At 39.5% G+C, this 11,005-nt stretch overlaps 1 protein-coding gene across 1 annotated transcript; it reads left to right on the forward strand.

The window, feature by feature from the left end:
• Positions 1-968: 968 nt before the first annotated feature.
• LOC139709459 (acetylcholinesterase-like) lies at positions 969-10,642 on the forward strand. Its single transcript, XM_071621424.1, has 10 exons — positions 969-1,130; positions 2,016-2,192; positions 4,207-4,366; positions 4,705-4,782; positions 5,091-5,209; positions 6,686-6,853; positions 7,425-7,873; positions 8,207-8,401; positions 9,179-9,360; positions 10,524-10,642. The coding sequence occupies exons 1-10, from the start codon at positions 969-971 to the stop codon at positions 10,640-10,642; spliced, it is 1,809 nt and encodes a 602-aa protein (XP_071477525.1).
• The last annotated feature ends 363 nt before the right edge of the window (positions 10,643-11,005 follow it).

The following is an 11,005-nucleotide window of genomic DNA, read 5'->3' on the forward strand; positions in this document are numbered from 1 at the left end:
CTACGATTACAACATTATACCAGTGACAGTTTTTTTGTGTGGTTGTTGTTGTTTGTTTGTTTGTTTTTTGTGTGTGTTTTTTTTTTTTTTTGGGGGGGGGGGTGTAACATGTAATGGTACCAAAAGTATTTGAATGAGCAGGGTTTTTTTCGCGCTGTTCTAGTATACAAATAATGACTGCTATGAGGGGCACAGTTAAAATAATGGGCCCAAGGTGATGTCAAAACCATAACTATGCCCGAAGCGAAGCTGAGGGCATAGTTATGGTTCTCACATCACCGAGGGCCTACATAATTTTAACTGTGCCCCGAATATAAAGCTGTCATTATTTGTTTTATATACCGAAAATATAGATTCTTCTTATCTGATTGGTTAAAAAGGTTACCTGAATTAAACAAATCTCTTTTACAGCACTCGTAATCAAAGCTGATCGACAGCGCGGCGGTCGTATCATTGGCGCGTACATAATTATGAGCGATCTATGTGTGCGGGGTTGCGACTGTCTCCAAACCTATTTACAGGGCACAGTAAGATCATGATGTCATTTTGATCAAAAATGGGGCACAGCTATTTTCATGACTCCACTTTTAACCAATCAGATGAGAGGAATCTATATATGAGGTATATAATCCCCGATAGGCGATCATGGCTCGTCAGGACAGTGGGCGCCGATCTGCGACCATGGTGTTGAGCGTGGGACGCACAGTGTAGTTCTTACTGTGTTTGCTTACGCGGTTATGTAAAGACCAGGGTGTGGCTGTAGAAAGCTCAGGCTCAATCTTTTCGTTTTAGTTCTCTCGCTTGTTTTATTGAAACAATGTATTAAAGCATTGGAGCTGACTCTGCCTGAAGGAACTCAGCTCAAGAGGTTGTGGGTGTACTTCGCTGCCGCCACCTGTTGTGCCTCACGCGAATGGCACAGCCACAGACGATGATTACAGCTTAGAGAACCGGGTTCAAATTGTACAATGAAGACATTTCTCATTTCATTGGCAATTTTCACTGTCCTCGAGGTGGTGGGTGCGCAAAATCCTCGAGTGAGAGTCAATGAGGGAATCCTCGTCGGAAAGACTGTCCGCTTTAGTGAAGACACGTTCATCAATAAGACGCGCGATGTCGACCTGTTTCTGGTAAGTCAGCACTATAAAACCGACAGACGGTCATTCTTTATACACGGCCTTCGCCTTCCGGCTTAGTTGGGGGAAAAATAGCTAAAACAAGTTTTGTAATGAAAAGGGAAATTCCGGCAGTCCGGTGTAGATGAAAGGTTGTCTTAAAAGAAGGAGTAAGGAATTTTTAGCACAACAATGAAGACAAAATGAAAATAAGGAAGTTCTGACATTTCGAAGTTTCGCTAATTTTTCAGGAAACAGTTCTGGGACAGTCAATATAACATTTTCAAACAGTAAAGTGATGTTGTCATCCCTTGATAACTTGCTACAATTTGTACATAAAATTGCGAAATTTTCAGTTTTTCACTTAAGCACAGTTACAAACCAGTTCCTAATAAAGTATATCCGACTAATCATTAGTCTGAAGTTAATCAACCAGGAATGACATCATTTTTTTTTCTATTTGATTAAAAGAAACGATGAACTTTCACCATTTTTTTTCCCGCATGACCAGTGGAAAACTTTGAATCGATGACATCTTCAGCTCACTCATATACGTATTTTCATCAACTGCAAGAGAACTGTTTGCAGGAAATAGCGAAACTTCACAGTTTAAACTTCACAGTTTCATAACTTCCCTTATTTTAATTCAATTTTGATCCAACTTTCACTATTGTATTCGTTATATTTCACTCTTTCCCATCGAACTAACTTATGATTGTCTATAAAGAAGAAAAATCAGTTGATATATACGGTGCATGCATTTTGTATAGCTGAGAGGAGAACCTTACATCATTGTCTTTGTCAGATGACAGTGTTTTAGGGAGCCACCGCGACATTATCTCATGTTTATGTGAACATGGATAAACTGACGTCAAGTTTATCTAACTTTCATTTATACAGGGAGTGCCTTTTGCCGAGCCTCCAGAGCGATTCGCTCCTCCACTACCAAAAGCTTCGTGGACAGGCGAAAGAAATGCTACCGAGTTCTCGGCGGCCTGTCAGCAAGATCCGTTTGAGGCTTACCCCGTTGTGTCAGAGGACTGTCTCTACTTGAACATCTATGCCCCTAGCCAACGGGTAATTACCGTGTAGTATACGATATGGAAGAAAACACATACTTCAAAACAACTATACACGTGAATGCATATCCATATGTTTTACCAGGTAAGAACTATCTTACAGAATACAATGCAAGAGTCAAATATCTTACATAAACTTGTCATCAGCAGTGAAAGAGTAACAACGTGAATCTCTCATTTTGATGGAATATACCACGCCTGGAAGCTCCTGGAAAGAGTAAGAATTCTTGCGTATATCTGTGACGCCTCTTTATGTCAGATATAGTGGGATGATAATGCAATGACACCCTCTTGTAACAAGTGAAGTGCTCGACCTTTCCTTTGACTTATCTTTCTTATGAAATGGACGGCATTGGTTTATGGTGTTCTTGTATACTTCATGAAATAACAGGACAAAACAAACGATCAGGAACTCACACTGTCACTGACTATGCAGGTAGCCTAGCTTGTACACGTACAATAAAAAAGGTCAACATTCTGTAACCAGTCACCTTGAAATTAAAGCTGGTTTAAAGTCTTTACAGGCTAAGATATAGGGAGAGAGACATCGAAGAGTGAACAGGTGAGAAAATTTGAACAGTAGTTTTCACAAATGGGTTTTACTAAACCCCAAACATGTAGTTTGATACAATGTTTTTTCTGCATTTCTGTCATGAAACATACTGTATAACAGAAACGAATGCTACAACTTCGGTAGGGGTCCTATTTACTCAGCGCTGTCATTGTTTCTGCGCTGTTTACAGAGAAATCCCTCTAGGAAAGGGAAAATGCATACTAAGAAGTGAGCAGTATGAAGGAATGAAAAGTTAAAATTTTATGTTCCAGACGTTCGTTAATCCGAAAATGAAATAAGGTTCTTCTTTCCGAAGGTTCGTCATTCCGACTGACTGGAAAGGAAATAGGTATGCCATTCCGAAGACTCGTTACTATTTGCAACTTCTTTCCATTTTTTTTTTCGATTAACGCACATTTGGATTAATGAACCTGATTTCATTTTGGATTGACGAATCCTCAGGATAACAAAAAAAAAAAATCCGCTGAAAAAACTACTTAGTTTGTGATAACACTTCAGTTACAATAACAAGTAGAGATTGTAATAACTATGAACTAACAAAACCAAGCCGCTCCATACTGAATTCTGAAATTCCCATAGACTTAATACACAGGCCGCCAGGTTCCCGTAGAGGAAACGGGTTAAAGTTTGCATAGAATATAAATGGGCTTTTACATAATTGATAGACTAGCGAGAAAGCTAATTAGATAACATTGACATTAAGTTTATTTTTGTGTCTTTTACATCATTTCAATTGTCAGTGACGTCAACTTTCCTCATTTCTCATTTTATTCTTGCAGCGATCTCATATTCTATACTACTTTCATACTCCCATATTCTACCTCTGATAATTATGTACAATACGCGGTATATAGGCCTACAAAGAATTTATTGAGTTAAAGGAGACCTCCGGATGATTCTCAGATTTTTACATTTGAACAACTATAAAGTAGTTATACTGAGAACAGAGTTTCAGAATTTGTGATAATTGGGATGAAGAATAAGAATATTTTCACAATTTAGAACAAATTGCAATGAACAAGGATGATGACATGGCAGAGTCACCATAAGAATGCATGAGTTGGGGCTCAAGGAAGCAGAACAAAAGAAGAAGGCATGCAGAGATTATACACAGGTGAACTCGCAAGCAAGCGGTATTATAATGAAATTACACTGCTACATTTCTGAAATATGTGAACATCCTATGTCAGCATGTCAGCATCCTTGTTCAGCGTAATTTGTTAAAGGTTTTTCAAAATATTGTTTCTCTGCTCAAGAACCACAATAAATTCTACAAATCTATACATGGAGTTGTCGATTTATGTACTACATGATGTGAAATTACGAAAATCGTCTGGAATGTCCCTTTCATGTGGAATTACGAGTCTCATACCTGCTGCTCATCCTCATTGTAAACGTTTGAAAGAAGTGACGTCATTCATACTTTTTGATCATGCAGCAACCAGACACTCCTGTGATGGTGTGGATTCACGGGGGAGGTTTCAGGAGTGGAACGGCCATGACGTATGACTACTGGGGCATCCCATTGGTCACTGTTGGTGATGTCATAATCGTGGCGATGAACTATCGCGTAGGAGTCTTCGGACAATTTTCAACAGGTGCGCTCTTTTAAGTATTTTGGTGATTGCATATGGGCAAGTGGATTGTTGTCATTTATTTTCAAATTTAGTGTAGAAAAGGAAACTTCAGTTTATTGAATTTTCTGTGAAGATTTTTTGTTTCTTTTGCATTTGTCCTATCTAACTGACGTTGAATGAAAACATATACATGTTCTGCATTTCTGGGTGTGCGTGTGTGTGTGTGTGTGTGTGCGTATATCTTGTCATAGGTAATGCACTTTGTTTTTATTTCCTGTGTTTATAGACCAATGAGACTTTCATTTTTCGGCTGTTGTTCAGTTTACATTTAATCATGATTTAATTCTTGGACTCTTCAGAGGACGATGTGGCACCAGGAAATTATGGTATGCTGGATCAGGTCGCTGCACTGGAATGGATTTATAACAACATCGAGGGTATGGACTTATTTACAATTTCATCGCTAAAAGATATATTCAATTTGATTGACAGATTTTCATCTCAATATAAACCTGGCAGGAGAAATATTCAAAGCTAATAAGCAAATTGAAACATCAATGTATAGATACTTACAGCCAACCAAAAACCCGTCTTACGGGGTAGCTAAGATTTGACTGCGTAAATGTAATCCAATGTAATCCAAAATTTAATCCATATATTGCAAGCATGTCCTGTACTCAAACCCTCACTTAAAAAAATCATCCATCAATAACCACCTTTAGGTCTACTCTTAACCCTGTTCCAGCCTTTGATGGTGACAAAGATGACATCACGATTTTTGGGGAAAGTGCCGGGTCGGCGTGCGTCAGTTTCCACCTCCTTTCCAAACTCAGCAGCCGCTTCTTTACTAAAGCGATCTTACAGGTGAGTATTGTAGTCCAACTGAAATTTAAAATGGTAACAAGCAAAAGAATAAAAACAAAGACGAGCATTACCATTGAATACCAATGACTGATAAAAAGAGGCGGGCGAAGATACAAAATTATCAGACCAAGATCCCATTACTCATACAAGCGAGTTAAACTCACAACAAAAAGTAACTCCCCCTTCATCAAACAGACATGACCTTTGAAAGAATAGCTTTTGAGTAAAGCAGAGACATTCCTACCAGTTATTAGATAACCTTTGTGTGAACATGAGCAGTGGCGGATCCAGAGGGGGGCGCAAGAGACGCACGCCCCCTTTATTTATCGTTAAAACAAAAGAAAAAAAATGAACCCCGGAAGTGGCACCAGAAATACTAGTTGCGCCCCCTTTACAGAATTCCTTGATCCGCCCGTGACACCTGCCTGATGAGAGTGATCCGCTGAGTCCTGCATGAGTGCATGCAGATTTAAGACAAAATGGTCATTCAAATAGAAAAAAAAAAATGTTTTCGAGGGAGTCTGTTGTTCTTTCATCATTCATTATTTGACCTCTTTATGCCACAATAGCAGTACAAGTTCCACTGATTATACTCAAGCACAGTACAACAGTTACTACTCCCTGTAATGCTCACACAGCATGTCTCCTAAATGGTAGTAACAAGATCAGGGCCCTGTTGCATAAAACCCTTACCGCTTGACTTACCGCTCCTTTCTAGCGGTAAGTCTTCAAATCAGCGGTAAATTCTATAATCCTTGATGCTGATTGGCTGTGACGCCTAATTTTGACGGTAGTTACCATTAAAATTCAATGGTAAGTTTTATGCATTGGGCCCCAGATATGTTACTTCTTTCACTGAATATATAAGCTGTATATTTTGCAGTTACAGGAGGGTTGAACATAACCATTTTCCTTAAGATTATGTCCACCTAGTCGTAAAAAGGTCACAATATTATGGGACACTTGTAACCTTTGAAAAATGACCATTTGTCTTTAATTCGTCCTTGTTACTCTTGCATACATCACTGAACAGATCATTCTTTCACACAAGCTTTTATAGTCAAGCTTATGAATATCCCTGCGAGATCATTTTGCGCAAAATTTTTTCGTTAATTAGGAAAACTATTCCAATCAAGGGGATTTACTTTTTTGTGTGTATATACGCTGTATATAATTCATATGTATGCATACTATAGCATGTGTGTGTGTGCGTGTGAATGTCTTCGTACGTATGAATCGAAACACATAGAAATGAACTGGTAAAACAGCAATATCAACGGTGCGCAAAGTGAGAACCTTGCTTTTATATTTAAATAAAGTTAGTTGCAGTCAACACTGTATCAACGGGATCAAAGTTTTTCTCCTTCTTTCATTTGAATAATGAGCCCAAAATCACATGACATCTATCTGCTTCCGTTCGAACAGTCTTTGACTTAGCATTGTCTTTTTTTATTTGTCTGTTTATTTCTGAAACAGAGCGGCAGTGCCTTCAGTCCTTGGGCCTTTAAGCACGATCCAGATAGGGAAAGGAGGCTGTCCCGAGAGTTGGGGGTCGCCTTCGGGTGCGATACATCCACCTCCGAAGTTTTAGTCGCCTGCCTAAAACTCCAAGAAGCTGGTGAACTAGGAACGAAAGCCAATGAGGTAAACTATATACGGTAAACACATTGTTGTATTGTCGGTGATGTTTGATTTGCAACCAAGACGTACACGTCGTTCAAAATCATGTACCTTTACAAACCTAATTAAAGTATCGTCCTCATAGCAGAATAAACTAAACGGGTTGTTAAAATTAGTGACGTTTTGTTTCAAAATAACTACCTGGCAATATCAATTTGAGAAAATATACATTGAAACACAAATATTATTTTCTCTATCAGACAGACGTGGATATCAAATTATATAACCATTATTGTCCTCAATGAGAAGAATTTTCTTCATGATCAATATGAATATTAGATATGGTTATTAACAGAAATTAGAAAGCTACGAAATTGCTGCATACTACTTTTAGTTATGCATTTAACCAATGTCTCAAAATTGGCCACGGCGCCTACGAAATAGATTAATTAGTGACGTAATAAACCCTCAAGGTCCAGTGCCGTGTGTCAACTGGTGTAAGGATAGGTATTGTCACAATTTTGTTATCATTTATTCCCTCCCTTTTCTCTCACTCTCTCTTTGTGTCCTTGGTATCTCCGCTGTCTCTCAACAGCTGTATAATCTCGACCTCGGTTACCCAGTTACTCTTGACGGCACATTTCTGGAAGACACTCCTCTGAACCTGTACGAGATGGGAGACTTTGCGAAGGTACCGCTACTCGCGGGATTCAACAAAGACGAGGGGACTTTGATTCCGTTCGGCTTTCTACCAGCCTATATCGGCAGCCCAACCCCGCCTGCGATCGATCGCACAACATTCGACTTCATCGTCGTAAATTATTTCAGGAGGTATGGTTTGAACAATGATATCATTGTTGATTCCACCAACCAGGAGTACATTGACTGGACCATCGCCGATGACCCGGACGCGGACTACTTTCGGTCCGTGGTCGATCTGGGAACCGACATCGAATTTGGCGCCCCAATGGATTACGTAATCAGAAAACACGCAAGCGACGGAGGGACGGTTTACAAATACTTCATGACCCACGAGCCTACTAAGTACGCAGTCGGAGTTATACTTCTAGCGCCAAAACGTTTGGCCGGTTTGTGTGTATGTGTGTATGTGTGTATGTGTGTGTGTATGTGTGTGTCTTCTAGAATCACCTCGCCTTTTTTATTGTCGATAATATATGATCAGAATGTCCCAATTGCAACACGTATTTCATAGACAATTTTGCAATGTTAAGCTGGCATTGGATACTTGTTTTATTTTAATTGCCCCTTGTTACTTTTATGTGACATGTCCAACCTTTTTATTGATTTAATTCAATAATCATTCCTTGTAACCCATTGAGATGTATCAACTTCTTTTCGTGACATATCCATAACCAGGAGCTTTGTTCAGTATGGAGAAAGCCTCCCCTCTACCCCGTGGCTTGGTGCTGGCCATGGAGAAGACTTGACTTTTGTCTTTGGAATACCTTTCATAGACGAGCTGTACAACATCAAGGCACACAATATGACTGCGGAAGAAAACGCCCTCTCCGTGAAATTCATGCAATTCTGGACAAATTTTGCAAAATCAGGGTAAGCTTTTGGTTACAGTTACCAATTTTGATATTTTCATTTCTCCTTGCTCTTATCAAATTTGCAATTGGATTAACTTCGAATGTAGACATCGTGAATGAGTTAGGCGTAAGAAAATTCGATGCTCACGAGGATGATTGCAAAATGATAATAAATGTTATGTACTACAATTTTTTTTCAGTTAACAGGTGTGGGTTAACGTGAGAAGAAGAGTTGGTAGAACACCCCAGCGTGGTTTGAGGCAAGTCGGACTATACTTAGTAATCATGTTCAAAAGTTAAGAAGTTTTTAACTTTTGGTACCGCCTGCGCTGAAAAAGAAGAATCCAACCATTTTTGACGTCACAGTAGGACAACAATATAGAGATAATGTAAAGGGAATTCAAAATATTTTCATATTTCTGGCACGAAGAAAGAACGCTTGGCTTACCTCTCTCAGAAGACAGGGGAATGATAGTCCGCCTTTCTATTGTGCTACTTTATTACGACTGCATGTTTTATAAACTGTGACCGTTGTGTGCTACATAGGCCTAGATTTTCATGTATAGATTTTTACACAGTTGACGGGGTGTAAGGTAGAAGACCTGCGGGTCATGGTCAAGATTACCTACAATCTTGCCACTGGCAGCCATGTTTGTAATGTTACGATCTAGGCCTATTTTACCGATCTTTGATAATGAAGAAATGGTTGATTTCGAATTTCTACCGTTGAATAACCTCTCTTGTAATTACGTGAATGCATACGAATCATGTTTCTTTGCCGTGTAACTGAACGCAGAGATCCCAGCAGACCCAGCGAGGACGCTCCCCATGGAGACGGGGAAGATTTCTGGCCTCTCTACACCATCCCTGAGCTCAGTCACAAAGAGTTATCCCTCGAACTGGGAGTGGGCAGAGCCGCTAGAGCGAGTGGATGTCGCTTCTGGAATCACTACGTACCTTCTCTCATGATTTTTACAAGTAAGACAGACACAACGCCACAAATTATCATACAAAATTAATTTAGCATTGTTTAGGTAAAGAGTTCTCTAAACACATCCAAAAGTAGTATTTACCTGAGACAGTTTCGACGACGGGCTGTCATCTTTCTCAAACAATGGCTAATTGGCAACTTATGATTTGGCGCCAATCAGCAATTGGTTGCGATTGGTATGCATCCCGGTTCATGTTGCGGGGGGGGGGGGGGTTCTTTTAATCCAAATGGCCTCCCTGATGCGTCTATTCAGGTCCTGGCTCTCTCTCGCTATAACCGCGACCCCTCCCAGTTGATGACATGATTTTCCTTCACAGCATGGTCAGTTATGGCAGACTTGTATGTTTGGCTTGCGGATGCCCTATGTGATCGTGTGTATGATTGTCCATCCAATTTTTGGCAATCCTTTTTGTGTTCGTCAATTCGGGTACTTAATTTGCGACTGGTTTCCCTGATATATTTGGCTTGGCAAGAACGGCGAGGGACGACAAACACTCCCTGTGCTTTGTCCATTTCTTTGATTTTGTCCTTTAGGTAAACCAGTATGTCCCTAAGCTTGTTACATGGCTTTATTGCTTTAGAGATACCACGTTTCTTGAAAATCCTGCTGATTGCCTCTGACAATATAGGGGATGACTACCGGATACTTCTTGCGATTGGTTACGTCTTTCTTTTGTTGTTTGGTGGTTGTTCTGTTCTGGTTGTTCAAAAGAGGAGACATAAATATACGAGTTAGGCGAAAGGTCATGTGTGATGGAATCTATTTTGTGGGGGATCCTGAATTGACCGTACGAAGCAAGGCACGATGTCAGAAATTACTTTGTAATTGTTTTGTTGGATATTGTTACATTTCATAGAGGCAGAGGGACGATACGAAATAGCGCACGATGTCAGAAATGCGTTGATATGTCGTAATTGCTTGGTGACATCGTTTTGCGCGTATATTTGCAGAATGAGAGTGTCACCATTTTAATACTACGCCATGGAGTGTCAATCATGATAACATCCAAAAAATCTTTAATTCAAGATATAATACAGAAAACTTTATAACCGGATTTTGCTTATAGCTATTAGAAGCACTATCGTTAATGTTTGCATGTAAATTTAGCATGATACTATATTGCTTTTTATGTTGTCTATAATATTGCAGGCAGCATGGCTGACGAGGAGAGAGAATGGCGGGAAAGCTACAACGACTGGAAGGGGGAGATGGTAGAATGGCAGCGGGTGTTTGAGGATTACAAGAAAGGGGCTACCTGTAATAACTAAGAGGCCTCTCATATATCTACTGACTGACTGAATACTAGTAACTGAAAGAGACACACAGACAAGAGAGCAACACCATGATTTAATACTGAATGTCATGCAGGATGTATTATCATAATATTGTCATGATTATGACCTTGTGAAGAGTTTCAAGTTCAATTTTAATTTCAATTTCAGTTTTTTTTCATATTTCTCTATGAAAAATACATCAAGTATAACAAATTAAAATAATACATGATAACGAATGCAGCTAGTGAGCATAATAGAATATTTGAACGTACAGATAGGGGACAATCCATGAAAGTTGGAATCTGAGAATAAATGCAAAAGGATTATGATGGAACTTAAACCACACACATGCATCAG

This window comes from Diadema antillarum, unplaced genomic scaffold (genome assembly GCF_040938485.1).
Source record: "Diadema antillarum isolate AM-2024a unplaced genomic scaffold, OU_Dant_1.0 seq00001437_RagTag, whole genome shotgun sequence".
In the NCBI taxonomy this organism is placed as follows: Eukaryota; Metazoa; Echinodermata; class Echinoidea; order Diadematoida; family Diadematidae; genus Diadema; species Diadema antillarum.